The following is an 18256-nucleotide window of genomic DNA, read 5'->3' as shown; positions in this document are numbered from 1 at the left end:
AAACTTTTATAACCCATCAACCCACACAATTGTCACCCCTATTCTTTGTCGGCTTTAGTAACTTGAACAAAGTATGAATTCTCTTGTTATACAAACTCTCGACCTTTGTTCAAATCTAATCCTTTACGAGCTTCTATATTATTAGTTTCATCCCCTTGTGTTGTGTTTTCCCTCTATTTGGGGTCCAATGAAAGACGACAAAATATAGAGAAGACCAAAATAATGCGCATTCCGTAAGTTAATAAAACCTAAACCAATAACAACAGTTGTTATAGAAACAAAACAAAAACGACCATTCCTTGAGGTTTACTCAAATTTAACCATAAATCAAAAACCTTATTACTTACAACACCAACCCCTTTAGTTTTAATCTACCTTTTTACATTTTAACCACAACCTTCAGACCAATTTAAAGCCCAGTCATATTCACATTACATTCTCAACAGCCACATGGCGTCTATGCCTCAAACCCACCTCATCATTTCTCACCAACACATTCAAACTCTCATCATCATCATCATCACCACCATCATCATCATCATTATCATCCACATCAACATCATCAACACTACTCTTACTATAATCTTCCCCAAAATTATGAAGCCTTCTCCCAATCAAATACCTATCATCTCTTATCGAATTATGCAAATTGCTAAACCACACATGAAACCTCTTCCCACAAAAACACACCAAACTCAACCCAAGGCACCCCACCCATGCGAACCTATACACAGCCGAGTTCACCACTAATGGGTAGCCAAATACCGGAAATACCCCTCGGGCTAACACATAAGGGACACATAAAGCTGTGAGAAGTTTCATCATGATAGGGATTACTATCTCTTTTAGCACCCAAAATGCTTCAAGCCTTGAGAAACCATCTTCTCTTACCCTTTCAAATTTCACTCTCCATCTCTCATCCATAAGTGGCATCATGTGATCCAGCATTACCTGTTCATGAAATAGTAAATATAATTTTATTTTTTTGTTTATTATAATCAAGAAAATATAAATGATGGAAACTTACAAGGCGAGTCCAGATCTTGAGGAAAATAAGGCCAAGAGCCCAATCTTGATATAGTAAAAACACGGGGCTTTCATCCACTGGTACTCTCATTGGTACAATTACCAAAAGTTCAAACAGGAGTCCAATTAACACTGGGATTACAAAAATCTGTAAATAAAAAAAGGGATTAAATCTTGTTATTAAATGTGGTGAGGTGAAGTGAAGAAAAATATAATCTTACCCAAATTGACAAAAGTACAGAGCTCTTCACCACAATGGAACACCATTTCCAGATTTGCCCTAGTAGAACTGTGGTTCTCCTTGTTCTGATTTGATCAATGGAATACCTGATTCCAGCCAATGCTGTCCAGATCACGTAACTTCCGATAATGAAGGCATATATGTCTGAAATTAAATGTAACCAATGTAGAGTCAGTTTTCGTTTTTTTATTTATTTTAACTTATGGAGCGAGGGTATTATGGTCTTTTTAACAAAAAAATGATATTGACTAGCTTCTAACTGATCCCTAGGAGTGATGAAGCCTGAGGGAATTGGATTCCGTCCATTTGGTGATCGCATACACTATGGAATGAAATCCCAAATTCCAATTCCGTAGGATGAACCAAACATGACTTGAGGTATTGAATCAAATTCCTTTACAAATGAATTCCATCAAAGATGGAATTTAAAGGAATATGAAGAAATTGAGTTTCGGCCATTTGGGACTGGAATGGAATCTCGAATTCCAATTCTGTCAGATGAACCAAACACGTCCTAAGGTCTTGAATCAAATTCGAATACATGAAAGATGGAATTTGAAGAAATGTGACGGAATTGAATTCCGCCAATTTGGGACTGGAATGGAATCACAAATTCCAATTCCAATTCCGACAGAAGAACCAAACATAAACATTGCCTAAATAAAAAATCCTCACCATTACATTTGATGCCGTGTGCGATAGGAAGAAGGGGAACTGCATTAAACAAGACTCGGCCAAGGGAAACAGGCACCACAATCAAAGCAGAATTGACAATCAACAATGTCATCCAAGCCACCAATAAAAGCAACACAATACAGAACACAAACGTATACCTCCTAAAAAAATATCATTATATACAACAAATTAAACATATGTTTGTTTTATAATTAACTGTTTGTTTTGTTTTGTCTGATAGAATGGAATGGACCATTCACATGGAAATCCGTTCCAAATCAAACATGACCATGGAATGGAATGACTTATTCCATTCCTTTGTCACTTAGGTAATGTTTGGTAATCAATAATCAAAGAGGGAATGGAATGGAATATCACAGCGGAATGAAAAATCATGTCGGAATGTAATGGAAAGATATATTATAGTTATCAATTAGTTTTATTTGAATAATTTACAATAACAACATTGCTTTTCATAAAAATTCAGAACTTCAATTAAATCACTTTTTGTTATTTTTGAATTAGAATTCTATAAAAGATTTCATGGTTTTTCATTTTACTTGATCTTTCATATTTGGTTTATATATATATTTTTTCCAATTGAAATACATATAGTACATATTTCAAACAAAATGCAATATGTTTATATGCAATTCTTTTAGCATAAAGCTTTATTTGATTAAAGAAAATTTTTATCAAATAATATTTTTTTCTCTATACTTATCAATTTAACTTTCCAATTGTACATAACAAACCTGATCCATTCCATTACCTTGTGTATTCCATTACTTTTTTCATTCCGTTCCTTTCTGATTCCATTCCATCCAACCAACCAGACATGATTAAAAAAAAAACTTACTCTGAATCAGATTGTTCATCACCATCATCTTCTTCCACAACTCGATTCACATCTTGAGGGTGCAATCCAACTATGGCTCGATTTTCAGCATATACTAAATCATTCCCATTTTGCCCCTCAGTGCCCTCAGGTTCAGGCAACAAGTAATCTGTTAACCCAAGTGCCCAACCAACCGCAGTAAACCAATAATGCAAAATTGATTTGATTGTAGCACGCAACTTGAAATGCTCAACAGCAAATGGAATACAAATTTGGAAAAGAAGCATGTCAGCAGGGATCTCAGTGAATGGATCAGATACCCTACAAATATGGAACAGGAATCTGTAAACAAAAGTACAAGATGGAATGGAATTGGCAATTCCATAGAAGATAAAAAGCAATCTTACGATATATCAAGAGGAAAGATGGAAGGAGCCATTCGCATAGCAAGTTTGACTGGTAAAAAAACCAGCATTACAATTAAGCTCCCGTAAACAGCAATTGACAATAATACCCTTCGAGCATGTTTGTGGACAGGATCATCGATTAAATCCCTGAAGGGGTTGTAGTTAGGATCAGCTGGATCTCGCAGGAAATAAAGAACCCCATTTCGCAAAACCTGCAAATACATATAGGGGTTTTCTTGTAATTTTCCCTTTAGAAAATGATAAAGTGAAAGGGTAGTAGAGTATATAGTATATACCCCTCGAAGAAGGCTGACAAATATGGATATTTGTAACATGTAGACAATCCCCACAACCCAATGAATCAATGAACTTGCAAGTGGTGAAACCGAAAAGCAGTCAACTCTTTGACTAATTGACTTCCCAAACATTCTTATAGTACAAATATCCAACCACCATCCACACATTAGAGGGAAAACTCCAAGTTCAATGACTAAAAGGAATGCAACTTTTATCATTGTCATTAAATGTCTCATTGCAGCTAAGAACTGTCTAAAAAGTGAAGGGATTGTTTCTGCAATCGAAGCAATACCATAGAATCTTCCCATTGTTAAAGGCTCTCCTCTAGTGTACCTTATAAGTGCAATAACTCCAATGTAGAAAATAATTAGGGATAAAATGAACAGATAGCCAACAGCAAGAGTTGTGACATCAGATAATCTTGATCCTCCTGAAACTGCCCCTTTTAGAATAATGGGAGTTGTGACATTGTTTGGGGAGTCTTGAAGTCCAGTGGCATTATTGACATTTAACATCTCTGTGACATGGGTAAGGACATTGTGATCGGATGTTAGATTTGTGACTGCAGTTAGTGCGTTTTTTAATGTGATATTGGCTAGGGAAAGTGCTTGTTCTGTGAGGGGAACAACGGTTGACAACATTGGAGTAGTGGCAGATGAAAGAATGTAGAGGATCAATCGGCCTAGGTGAAAGGGGATGAGTATTATGACACCAAGGAATATCATGTTGCTTGCAAGAACCTGTAAGGGTAAAAGAAAGTTAGAAAAGATAAGGTAGTGTTTGGTGTGATGGAATCAGAGACGGAATGGAATGGAAAGGTTCATGCCATTGGAGTGAAAAGGTTGTTTTTATGGAAAAACTGTAATGGAATAGTATACTACTACTTACAGTGAATGCATTTTCCACCAAATGGAAAACAGGCCCCTGCATACCAACAAGCTCATCAAAAGGAACATCTTCAGCACCATCACCATCATCCAAACCATCAAACATCTGTTCAACATGTGCTTCAAGACGAGCTGCTTGCATCTCCCATCTGGCTGCAACATTTTCTGCATTCCTTCTGATAATCTGACCAGCACCAGCAATACCTTGACCTCCACCATCTTCACCATTCCCATCTCCAATAAGGTTTCTGTTAGCTTGTGGAGGTTGTCTCCTAGCAACACGAGCACCATTTCTATCTCCTTCGTCCTCATCCTGCCCCCCAAGTTCTCGTAAATGTCTAAAATAGTCCCTCAAAGATGTGGCCCCAAGAAAAATGAACACAATGCTGGCTGAGAGTAGGAATCCATGGAGACAGTCGGTGAGAATGATTGTAGTTGAGATATGATTCAAGAATAGTCTCTGGGCTTCTCCAAAACTTCTTACAAATGACAAGCGCCATATCCAGAAAGTTATAAATGGTATGGTCAAAAGCCATACAGAAAGCACAAAAGTGAGCCTTAGGAAGAACTGCAATACATGACAGGCTTTCATTGCCATTCCAATGACAAATTCCTGAAAAGGAAGCCTTGTTGGGGTATTCTCGGCATACACAGGGGAGAATGAAAAGGGGTGCTTGCAAACCTGCAGCACATGATGACAACAGAAATGAAGAAAAGCCAATAAAGCCACATAATAAAGCAATTGAACTCATTTGCTTCCTCATTAGTCCACAAGAATGTCAGCTTACCTTCTCCAATGATAAAATAATTTCTATCTCGCTTAAGTTAAAGGACTAGCCACTAACAAATGATACCTCCAACCTTTTCATGGCTTTATAGTTTATATAAACTCGAAGGGACAAATGTTAAAGTCAATTGATGCAATCTTAGTCTGTAGTTGTCACAGTTCTTTTTATAAAAACGAAGAGGAACACATAGCATAATCAACCAAATATCTTAAACTCATTTTTAACCACAAAATTCAGCACGTAGAAAGAGAGCATAAGCAATCACTTAATATTAAGGCAAAAGAGGTAAATGAACCTCACACTGGCGAGCGTTACTGTGATTGAGCCATTGGAGAAGGCAGTCTTGGTGAACAAACTTAATACTCCCGCTACAAGCACAAGGATATCTGAGAGGATTGTCGGCGTCTCCTGAATTCCGACAGATCCGGCAAACATCCTCCTCTTCGTCATCGTCGTCATCGTACCTGTTGCTCGAGATATTATTGTTATTAACGGGAACAGTCGAAGCAGAAGATTCCGATGAAGAATCAGGTGCGTTTCCGACTCCGTCGTGTGCGGCTAGCACCGCCGGTGCGATCTCCATCAATTGACAATCGGAAGCTAGAGTCTCGACGCGTTTTCTCTCTCTCCTTGTGAAGAAGATGAAAAGCCCTTTGTTTTTGTGATGAATATGATGGCGGTGGATGGGATTGTTAACTGGTAGGACTTGAATGATGATGGAATATGGAATAAAGACGGTTAACAGGGCGGAGCTACTAGGCGGGCGGGTGGATTGGTGGTGGGTCGGGGTTCCAAGATATTTACGGTTTTGGGCACGCTAGTTTTGACAATTCTCATTTGTACCACGTGAAGTCGTTGATCTTGAGAAGGATATATGTGTCATTTTCCGGTTCTAGAAAGATGTATGTTATCAGACAAAACTACAAAAATGGGCCAGAACTCAATCCCTGAAAAAAAAAAAAAATTACAAGTACGGTAGCTGCGGTTTCTAAAAATGAATGATCCTTTTTGCTACGCGGTGTTGTTCTCGGGAGGGTATTTTGGTCTTTTTCAAATAGCAGAGATTGAGTTTGTGGCTATGTTAAACCATAGGGACCATTTACATATTTTTTTTTCTATATTTTATGTTGATAAGTTTGTGGTATTTCTACCATTTACTTTTTAAAATATCATTTTGAACCCTTCCCTTTAAACTTTAAAAAATGTTACTTTCACCTTTCTATTTTTTAAATTTTCGTTTTTAGCCACATATTATATATAATTTGATTTTTATTAATAACTTTCATTCGTTAATCTAAAATACTACTTTTACGTGTTTGTTTTTATATATTTGTCGGTATAATTCAAAGTGGTCAATGTTTCAACTTTAATTTATAACTTTCTTTCGCTATTTTTTTTTAAGTTACACGTTTTTTTATAAAATTATCGGTTTAAATTCGAGTTTGTCTATGTTTCAAGATAGTCATTTTTCACTTTTTTGTGTTTAACTTTATGTACGTTTCTTACATACGAGACGGGTCACATATAATAACTTTTGTTTGTTAATTTTAAAAAACGTATTATATTCGAGTTTGTCTACATTTCGACGTAATTTTTTTTAGCATTTTTGTTTAATTTTATGTACATTTCTACGTATCATTCGGGTCACATATAATAACTTGCGTTCGTTAACTTAAAAAATGTATTATCATTGAGCTTGTCTACGTTTCGCGAAACATATTTTTTTAACGTTTTCGTGCTTAATTTTATGTACGTTTCATACGTATGACTCTAGTCACATATAATATGTTTTTGATTATTTAAGCTTTCGTTCGTTAACTTAAAAAAATCTTAATTACTTTTTTTTTTGCACGTATCGATATAAATTTGAGTTTTTTTTTTTAATGTTTCGCTGTAAATTTTTTTGTACGTTTTGGTGTTTATTTTATGTATGTTCTTACGTATGAGTTTGTTCACATATAAACAGAAAAAAACATAATTATAAGCATTGAATTTTGACGATCGTATTGATAAAAGTTACGTTTCGGCGTAAAAAAAACGAACGAAAAAAACACGTACATAAAAATAAGCATGAAACTTAAAAAATAATAAAAAAAAAATATCGAAATGTATACAAACTCGAATCTATACTGATACCTGAAAAACGTAAAAAAAAGTTACGTCGAAACGCAGATAAACTCTAATATACATTTTTTAAGCTAACGAACGAAAGTTGTTATATGAACCGAATATATATAGGAATGTACATAAAATTAAGCACAAAATGTAAAAAAGAAAGAAAAAAACGTCAAAACGTAGACAAACTCGAATATAATACGTTTTTAAAATTAACAAACAAAAGTTATTATATGTGACATGTCTCATATATAGGAAACATACATAAAGTTGAACACGGAAACGAAAAAAAAAAAACTACGACGTAGACAATCTCGAATTTAAACCGACAGGTTTATAAAAAAACATGTAATTTTAAAAAACAAAAAAAAAACAAAACAAAATAAAGTTCTAAATTAAAGTGGAAACGTCGACCACCTTGAATTATACCGACGAATATCTAAAAATAAACACGTAAAATAGTTTTTTTAGGTTAAGGAATGGAAGTTATTAATAAAAATCAAATTATATATCATACGGGGTTAAACACGAAAATTTAGAAAATAAAGGGGTGAAAGTAACATTTTTCAAAGTTCAAAGTGAATGGTTCAAAGTGATATTTTAAAAAGTAAAGGGGTGGAAAAACCACAAACTCATAAACATAAAATATAGAAAAAGTTACATAAATGGTCCTTATGGTTTGCCTATAGTCTCAAACTCAGTCTCTGCTACTTGAAACGACCAAAATAGCCTCACACTAACAGATGAACAGTAACAACGTCAGCAAAAAGGGTCATTCATGCAAGTTTTGGAAATCATAAGGACCATGTTCGTAAAAAAAATTAGTAGGGACTGAGTTTGTGACTTTTGGTAAACCATAGGGCCCATGACCTTTGTAAACCATAGTAAATAAAAAATAAGCCCTAGACCCCGAGATGTAAATGATATTTTTATATTATTTTATTGAAGCCCTAAATCCATAATAATTTGTGGATTGTTAGCCATGGGAGTTAAAGTGTCATAATTTTTTGAATTGTGGGGGTAAGTGTAATTTTCGGAGTCACTTTGTAAATATTTCTGAAGGCAAGGGGCTGCTTGGTAATTATTGGGACTTAAATTGAAAGGATTTTGTGTCACAACTAGCATTTTAGCTAGGAAATTCTATTCATGTGTAATCATTCAACCATTGTAAAATATATACTCTAAGTAAATATCACTTAAGTCTCAATTAAATCCGCCTTCATGTTCAACAAAGAGTCTGAAAACCCTAAGAATCCCGGTTTAAGTCTATATTGGACTAGGAATTCCTTATTGGGCCTAATGGACCAACAAGTATTCAATTCAACTATTTTGGGCTTGGAAACCCTATTTGGATTGTAAATTGACCCAATTCACAAATCTATAACATTTTAGACCATTTGAGCCTAGAATGATTCATTCTAACCCTAATGGGCCTTATTGGGCCATAGCTAATCCAATTAAACCTAGTAAGCCATAAATCCATTCTTTTATGCCATTTTGGGCCGTGAACTACCCTAAAGGCCCAATGGGCCGAAAATTTCTCTATGGGCCAAAATGAATCATCTTTTCCTTCTTAATGCAATTCTCGGCCCATGAGTAAAAAAAAAAGAAATGAAATGAGGGTTGACTTTGGGGGTGTCACCTCATTTTTATTTGATGGACAATTAAGCACATTACACCTCAAACAACCAAGACATCTCATGTTTCGATGCAAACTCATCTATTCTCTCTCTTTTTCTCCCCATCGGCCGAAGATACACACACACACTCCATTTGCAAATTTCTCTCAAACATTCACAAGAACACTCCTTCATTTCCTCTCTAATTTTCGAGATCTTGAGCATCTTCAAGAAGGTTTTCACCACCAAAAATCATGATTCTTGGTAAGTCTTTACATATCCAAGTTATATAACTTCTTTCTCATGTTAGATCACTCCTTCTAAACAAGCTTTTGGTGATCATACTCCTAGAAAACTTCTTAAGCTCGAAATCTACATCAAGGTGTTGCTAGGACCAAAAATCTCTTCATCTCTTCTTCAAAACACGAAACATCAGAGCAAAGGTGAGTTCATACCCCCTTGTTTTCGGTTTTTACATGATTTTTGGGGGAGAATACAAGTAAAATGTGTAGATCTATGTGTTATATGCATGTCTTGTGTGATTTCTTAGTTTATTTTGTAAAAATGTGTTAGATCTTAGCAAATCTCGACATCTTAAATAACGTTGAGTTAAGATCCATGAACTAAGACACCTTATACATCATATTATCAAGTTAAAAGTGTTATATGTTTAAGATATAAAAATCTAAGGCAAACACTTTGTTAAGGGTCAAAATTGTCCAGAAAACAAAAGATAAGGGTAAAAAGAGACATTTATGTTTTTATAAGGATCAAACAGGTCCTACTTAAATAAAAATGGATTTTTATGATAAACATGCTTTCCAAAGGGCCAAAAATGTAAATTTTAGCTTAATGGGCCAAATATTTGGGCCCAAATTAGCGAAAAAATGGAAGTTTTGGGATTAAAAATGTTATTTGACCAAAGTTTGAGTCATAAATGAAATTAAACCAAATTTAGGGGTGAAAATAACATTTATTTCTAAATTGGACCAAAAATGTAACTTTTATCAAAATTGGACCGAAAGTGTAATTTTTACAAACAATGGACTGAAAATGCACTTTTCTGCAAAACTGGACCTTAAATGTCAAAATATATATTTTTGGACTAAAACCGTGAATTTCTAGAGATTTGGGACAAAATTACAAATTTTTATAAATTATGGGCTAAAGTGTCATTTTTACAAAACTTTGGGCCTTAATTGAAAATTTGAGGCTTATTGGCCAAGAACGTCGTTTTTACAAAATAGGACTTTTTATATTCAATTCGGTAAACCTCGAACTAAAACAATCAACGAAATAATAACAAATAGACGAAATACATCGATAACAATTTTATTGGGCCTAATATTCATTTTACGTGGCCAATGGGTCTTAAGGGCCCATCCAAGTGTATATTGAGCCCAATATTTTCCATGACATGTTTATTGGGCCTTGCGACCCAATTACATGTTAACTTGGGCCTGAGTTAGGGGTCACATGTTTGTTCGGCCTTTGTGGTCCATTTACATGTCTATTGGGCCCAAATTACCCACTTACATGTTTTTGGGCCTTTGTGATCCATTTACATGTTTTTGGGCCTTTGTGATCCATTCAAAAATGTAAATCCATTTACATGCTAGACATTTGGGACAAAATTACAAATTTTTATAAATTATGGGCTAAAGTGTCATTTTTACAAAACTTTGGGCCTTAATTGAAAATTTGAGGCTTATTGGCCAAGAACGTCGTTTTTACAAAAGAGGAGTTTTTATATTCAATTCGGTAAACCTCGAACTAAAACAATCAACGAAATAATAACAAATAGACGAAATACATCGATAACAATTTTATTGGGCCTAATATTCATTTTACGTGGCCAATGGGCCTTAAGGGCCCATCCAAGTGTATATTGAGCCCAATATTTTCCATGACATGTTTATTGGGCCTTGCGACCCATTTACATGTTAACTTGGGCCTGAGTTAGGGGTCACATGTTTGTTCGGCCTTTGTGGTCCATTTACATGCCTATTGGGCCCAAATTACCCACTTACATGTTTTTGGGCCTTTGTGATCCATTTACATGCTAATTGGGCTTGGACTGAAATTCACATGCTTAGTAGATTGTAACTATACCTTTACATAACTATTGAACTTCGTATACTTATATATGTACCTTTGGATTTGATAACATACAACATACACGTAAACATTAAACATAGTACGAAAGGTTGAGAATCTAGTGAGACGTGTCGGTTGGCACATTTGAGTGTACAATCGTAGCTTGTAGTCATGATTAGAGTCTCCTGGAGGGAGAGCGAGAGTTTGTGTATAGATCTATACGGGGTGACCCCCCACGCCTTAGCTGTTCGCTACAGCTAGACTAGGCCAGTCTAGGGCGACAAAACCTTGAGCAAATACCGGCATTTGGAAAAATGCCAAGACGGGCAACCTAGTCATTATCATGTATGGTTATAACGGCTCATAAAGAGATTCCAATACCAATTTAACATTTCGGAGATTAACCCTTCGATTGTGTCAATACAAAACAACTTATTTAACGATACAAGAACTCGACATTATAACAAATCAGAAAATATCGGATTTTCTGGGGAAATACTAATATTAAATTATCACTTACTTACAATACAAAGAAATCTAAACTACATTCATATATGTCACACCCCAAAACCGGAACGGCGGAAACGTTCGGGGGTGGAGGACGTCATGTACAGTATCACAACAAAGCATAGTAGTAAACAAGTAACAACATCATCCATTGCATTAATAATATAATTTAATACAAGTGTGTTCTGTGAAGTTTATAAGACACCAAAAATGTAAATCAAAAATAAGAGATGAGTCTTGAACGAGCTCCATCTTCTCAAAACCTGGCATCGGTACCTGTCTACTGATGACCTGAGAATACAAGTTATTTTGAAAGAGTTTATCAGCTTTAAAGCTGGTGAGTTCATAAGCATTTTAGTGTCATTGTTTGTATGAAAATGTTTGTAAGTACTTGATGTATAAGTTTGTAAATGTTTGAATCTCCTAGAAAATCCTATATTTTCTACTAAACGTAGCCTTCTACCAAGGCATCAAATGAAATGTATGTTTGTTTCTTGTAAGTGTGTATATTTTCCCAAGTGTGACTATCATTAACCAAAAATATAGTTTTACATTACATTTTATGTGAAAAGATCACAATGTGAATGCAATGGGGAAATAATAAAGTACTGTAGTGTTGTATTATAGTAACTACTGTTGTACTTTCTACCTTAATCTGACCGTTAATTAAGGTTAAATGAGAATTGGTTGCACCATACTATCGACTAATAACACGACGATGAAAGACGTCGGAAGAAATGACATTTGGCACCCGTAGACTTGCAAGTCCCACTGTAGCGAACAACAAGGTGTAGGATAATCAATCCAATATAGATCTATATGAAAATTCACGCTCTCCTTCTAGGAGACTCTGGATACAAAACGAGCCATGACAGGTGATGCCATGCCCCTAACGATGGTTCACATTTATGTTATTGTATACTTGTATATGTAATGTATGTACTAGCTGTATTGTATGTTCTCTCTGTCTAGTATGTATGTATGTTCTCTTAGTTTCTCATAATAGTATGTTCTCTTGTATAATGTATAGTATGTACTAGCTGTATTGTATGTTCTCTCTGTCTAGTATGTATGTATGTTCTCTTTGTTTCTCATCATAGTATGTATTGACTCATGTATGAACTGACTCTTTGTATGTTTCATTGTTCTTATAATAGTATTAGTAACTTTCTAAACTATACCTATTATAGTTTACTAGTAATGTTGTTTGTATGAATGAACATGATTGTATACCCTTGCTACCCAAAGGTATTGAATTGAATGAAGGAACTTTTATATCTATATACATATACATAATATATAACTAAGATTTAAACGACCTTCGGACAAACAACTGATACCCTAAGTCCACAACCAAACAAGGGACAGAAAGTAAGGTGAGCTATCAGTCCTAAGTCCTTTCAATCATACTTATATAACTATATCTATATAGATACACATTTGACAGAATATAAGTTTAAAAGAGTTTAATCAAAGTATTTAACATGTAAAAGAGTTTGTAAAACGATTTGAAGTAGTTTGTTTGATAACACAGTTTGAAAAGTAAGAAAATCCATATGTTTGATAGTTATTAATCACATGTGATTGATATAATAACTATAATGTTTCAACTTGTATTCCCCCCATAAAAGCATTTAAAATCATTTAAAAGGTTGATTAAGGGGTATGAACTCACATGTAGTGAGTGGTTTGGATGAACGGATGGTATAGGATGCTAAGTGTCAAGTGAAGACTTGAGCACACACACAGATCCTATTTAACATATAATGACACATATATGTATCTAATTAGTCAATTAACAACTAATTAAGCAAGTGAAGACACCCTAGGACATGAAAAACACTTTAATTCAAGTGTTAGAAGTACCAAAGGGTTGTATCTAAGGGAAGTATGGCCTCTCATTAGAGTTTATGGCCAACATGGAGGCATCACATGAGTTTACGGCCCAGGAGTAAACCCCCATGAGTTTACGGCCGTAAACTCATGGTAATTTGTACCAAGTTGTGATATAAGGTCTTACAAGTCATAATGCAGTGTTCTATGTTCAAGTCTAAGCCTTATGAAGGAATGGGAGCACAAATGCACCATTTACTAGTGTTTACGGCCCAAGGTGATTGCCTTGGCCGTAAACACCATATGTTCTTGATTCTCTTGATGTTTAAGGTCCTATAATTTTCTTGGAAGTATTCTATACTTGGTTCCAAGGCTTTGGAAGGGATTAGGGCTCATTTGCACCCTTAGTTAGGGTTTACGGCCCAAGGAGATTGCCTAGGTCGTAAACACCTTTTGATATTGTTTTCTTGATGTTTTCTAGGTGTAAACTAAGTAAATCAAGCATATAACAAGCTAAGGTAAGAGTACTTACAATATAGAAGCTTGTAAGGGTGTTTAAGGTCCAAGAACACTAGTGTGTGTTCTTGGTGTTCTTGGTGAAATGAAGAACACTTGAAGATCTATCAAAATGAAGAGATTTCATGGATGAAATCATGTACAATCACTAGTTATTGAAGGATATCAACTAATCAAGGAAAGAAACACTTACAAAGTTGAAGATCTTAGTGAAAAATCGGATGATACTTGAGAGAGAATGAGTTCTAGGCTTGAAAATGGTAAAAATTACTAAAAATGACTAAGTGTCATATTTATACCTTAGAGTTTACGGCCGTAAACTCCATTTTATGGCCATAAACTCCATTTTATGGCCATAAACTCCAAACTCTTGGAGTTTTGAGACTTAAATGTTGCACATTGAACTCTAGAGTATACTTCCTATAATTACCTCTTGAAGGTACTAGGCTTTAGAACACTCAAACAAACTCTAAACAGTGCTAAAAGTTAGCAGAAACAAGTCTGACTTAGATTGAAGTGAATGGTTGTACAAGATAGAAATTTCGAGTTGTCACAATATATGTTACTACTACAAAATTCACACATGCATCTATACTTGATTTTCACATCATTTTCAGACACTTTACAGAAAATATCGGATTTTCTGGGTTTTTACAAAGGATACACAGACTTTTATTCAAACATACTTATGAACTCACCAACATTTTATATGTTGAACGTTTTCAAAATAACTTGTATTCTCAGGTAATCGTTAAGCAGGAAGATTTTCATGTATGTATGGTTTTATTTTATGTAACATCGCTCCTTGTATTATTAACACTTTGAACTTATGTAATTTATAACAATGTACTTGATGTGAACAATGCTGGTTGTTATATGTAACGTTGGAGATGAATGTGTTATGTTTCATTATATATTCATTGTGATGATAATTCAATTGTTAGTCACACGAGCCCCCCGGACGTTTCCGCCGTCTGGTTCGGGGGTTTGACATTTTGGAATGCTGAGGGCTGAATGATAAATTATGGAGTTGTTTTGAAAGGAAATTGGGAAGGAGGGACCAAAGGCGTATATTGAACAAAAGTTTGAATGGAGCGGGACTTAAACCCGATGTCTTCCTTTTCCCTCCCGTTGGATCACCTAAACCCTAACCCTAGGGTACACTTCTACAGCCGCCACCCCCCCCCCCCATGTGAGCCCTCTCAGCCGCCACCACAATGTCGTGTCCGTCCGCCGCCTGCTGCCTCGCCGATGAGCGACGCCGCAACAACTCTTGCTGTCGCGGGCAACCGGAGAACTGCCGAGGATCGTGGAAAACGCCGTGTTCGTTGCTGCGTGGGTCGCGAGCTACCGAGGAGCTTCTGGTAAGACCATTTGCCACTTCTTTCTCTCCTCTCCTTCGTTCTTTTCGGTGGTTTAACGTCGGGTATGTCGGTTATGGCTGTCGCCGCCCGTTGGTCGCCATTTCTGTTCCATTCCGGCGACGTTCTGCCGCCTAAGAGGTGGCTGAGTGTGCGTATGTTCGAGTATATTGGTTGCTTTCGGTATTTGTGGCGTAGTATGCACGTTATTTTGGCCGGAAAACCCACCACCACCACTGTGAGGTGGTGGCTGCCACCTACTGTCGCCATTTTGCCACCGCTAGCCACCATCTCCGGTGGATGTGTGCATTTAGGTGCGTTTGGATTGTTGTTTGGAGTACTTTTGTCTTTATTTTGGCCTAAAATCATAACCACCACCACCGTGAGGTGGTGGCTGCCGCCATAAGCCGCCGTCAACCACCACCGCCCGAGGTGGTAGTGGGTGGTGCTCGACATAGTGAAACCCTAATCGGCCCAATAGCTTAATCTTGGACTTAGTTGGCTTGTGATTGGGTTGGAAACCCTAATTAGGGTTTAGAAAACCCTAATTTTGGAAAATGTTAGTTTGGGATTTGCCGGGACCCGCATTTGGACTGTTAGATTGGAATTTCGAATTATGTCTGATTACATTGTATGAAAGGCCTAGTGGAGTGATGAACTTAATGGATTAAGTCCTTAATGGGTTCAATAAGAACACTTAACTCTAATTGTCATTTTATGTGAAAACCCTAATTATGATTGGGCTTCAAGTTGGGCCTTTCTTTTGGGCTTCGGTGTTTGGATTCTTATTGGGCCATCTGAGAATAGTTATATGGGCTAGATTATTTAGATGACCTTTAGGGTAAGGCCCATGTAAAGGGTTTGGGCCCAATTTGGAAAATTGGGCCATAGTTGGGCCTTGGTTGATTATTTGACTTTTGGGCCTTCAGAGTATGAGTTGGGCCTTGGTCTTGGACCAAGCTATGTTAGGGGTAAAACGGTCCTTTTACCCTAAGTGTGTATTTATGGTTATGCATTGAAACCCAAATGGTGAATTGGGTTTTGTTTTGACGATTGACAGTTCGGGGATTTGTCAACCAGTAGCCAGAGAATTATCTACGGGACTTCAGCAGTGGGAGGTGAGTTTCCTCCTGGTTTTAACGGGTCGAAGGCACCAAGGCCGACCTGTATATGTTATTTGTATGGATTAGTAGCTGAGTGTAGACAAGGCTCGTATCTCATAGATAGCTGAGTGTGGGCGAGACCCGTATCTCATAGCATTATTTGAGTATGTATATAGGAATGACTGATAGATTTGGCTATACTTGTTGTCTGTGTGATACATGTATGTATGTTTAGTAGCTGAGTGTGGGCGGGGCCCGTATCTCATAGTTAGCCGAGTGTGGGCGGGGCGCGTATCTCATAGTTAGCCGAGTGTGGAAGGGGCCTGTATCTCGTAGTTAGTTGAGTGTGGGCGGGGCCCGTATCTCGTAGTTATCTGAGTGTGGGTGGGGCTCGTATCTCATAGTCAGCGGAGTGTGGGCGGCGCCCGTATCTCCTAGTCAGCCGAGTGTGAGCGGTGCCCGTATCTCCTTGAGTGTGGGTGGGGCTCGTATCTCTTAGTAGCATGATTATGTGCATGATATGTGGTAGTTTGGGGAGACTCGCTAAGCTTCGTGCTTACAATTTTCAGTTTTGGTTTCAGGTACTTCCGGCAGCAAGCAAAGGGAAGAGCTCGGGATGACTACATTGCACACACAATTTGTTTAGCTTGGGATGTTTTTACTCTGATATTTTGATATGAGTTTTGATGTGATACTCTGATTTGGTACTACGACTTATGTTTTGGATGAAATGATTTTGATAATTATTGTTCTTTAATAAATAAAAATGAAATTTTTGGTCATTATTTTTGGGATGTTACAATTCATGGATAAAATTAAATATAATATAGGGTTTAATTATATTTATAGTTGTTGTTATGATTAATTAATTTTAAAATGTTTATTTGTTAAAGATTTTAATTTCTATCATTGTAATTAATTAAAACATCAAATATTGTTTTTGTTTTTAAAGGTAACAATATAATTTTTGTATATAATGTTACTTTTAACTATTGTTTCTGTAAGTTATTTAAAATAACATATTTGGAAAATCTTAATTATTTTAATTTGGTTTCAGAAATTTAACTTTTTTAAGATTTATATGATGAATATTCTTAGTTTATTTGATTATAATTATTTAAAACAACAAACAATATTTTTATTTTTAAAGAAAACATTATAATTTTTTATATAATATTACTTTTAATTATTCTTATTGTAAGTTATTTTAAGCTACTTATTTGAAAATTCTTAATGATTATAAAAAAAATTCATGTTTTTTTTTGTTAATTTCGAATTACAATTTAGGTTTAACGCTATAATTTATAACTTTTAACTATTTATAAAATATTCTCTCAATTTTTTTCAAGTTTAAGTATAATTTTGATTTAAGTTAACAGTTTAACATTATATTGAAATTAATAATTTAACTATTTTGCATAAAATCATAAATTATACAAAAGTTGTGACTTTAAAATAACAATTGCTCATATACAACAACATATATAAACTAATAATTAACTATAACTAGTATTTTGTAACCTCGCGCGTTGCGGCGGATAACACCTTTGTAAATTGAACCACAAAAGTATAAGATAAAATTTCAACCCAAACAATTATGTATGGGGATGTGAGTAAAAACAAATTTTAACATTGTATCTTGATTGGTATATACATAAATGACAATTATTTAAGATATTATAATGATAAAAAGTAAGGTTCTAAAAAGTTCGTCATGACTCCAAGGCTTGTAGTTGCTGCCGAGTTTTGACAAATTGCCGCCTTAAGTCATATATGTATATAAAAATGAATAATAGTAGAAAATATATATAAAATTATTAATTATATATAAATTTTCCGCCTTATGTCACGCCTTACAAACGACGTGTCTCGTCATAGCTCGAAAAATCTTGAGATTTGACATTGCCGTCAAGTTACGCCTTACGTTATTTAGAACCTTGATAAAA

At 35.5% G+C, this 18256-nt stretch overlaps 1 protein-coding gene across 1 annotated transcript; it reads right to left on the bottom strand.

Moving 5' to 3' along the window:
* Positions 1-220: 220 nt before the first annotated feature.
* LOC145123525 (putative E3 ubiquitin ligase SUD1) lies at positions 221-5946 on the bottom strand. The gene is made up of 9 exons (XM_079058734.1): positions 5455-5946; positions 4373-5053; positions 3484-4224; positions 3188-3399; positions 2802-3101; positions 1943-2103; positions 1248-1411; positions 1028-1174; positions 221-951 (listed from the first exon to the last, which is right to left on the bottom strand). The coding sequence occupies exons 1-9, from the start codon at positions 5740-5742 to the stop codon at positions 427-429; spliced, it is 3219 nt and encodes a 1072-aa protein (XP_078914860.1). The 5' UTR covers positions 5743-5946; the 3' UTR covers positions 221-426.
* Positions 5947-18256: the final 12310 nt, after the last annotated feature.

This window comes from Lactuca virosa, chromosome 7 (assembly GCF_052849685.1).
Source record: "Lactuca virosa cultivar CGN04683 chromosome 7, Lactuca_virosa_CGN04683_v6, whole genome shotgun sequence".
Lineage (NCBI taxonomy): Eukaryota > Viridiplantae > Streptophyta > Magnoliopsida > Asterales > Asteraceae > Lactuca > Lactuca virosa.
This window is presented reverse-complemented; position numbering and strand designations above follow the sequence as displayed.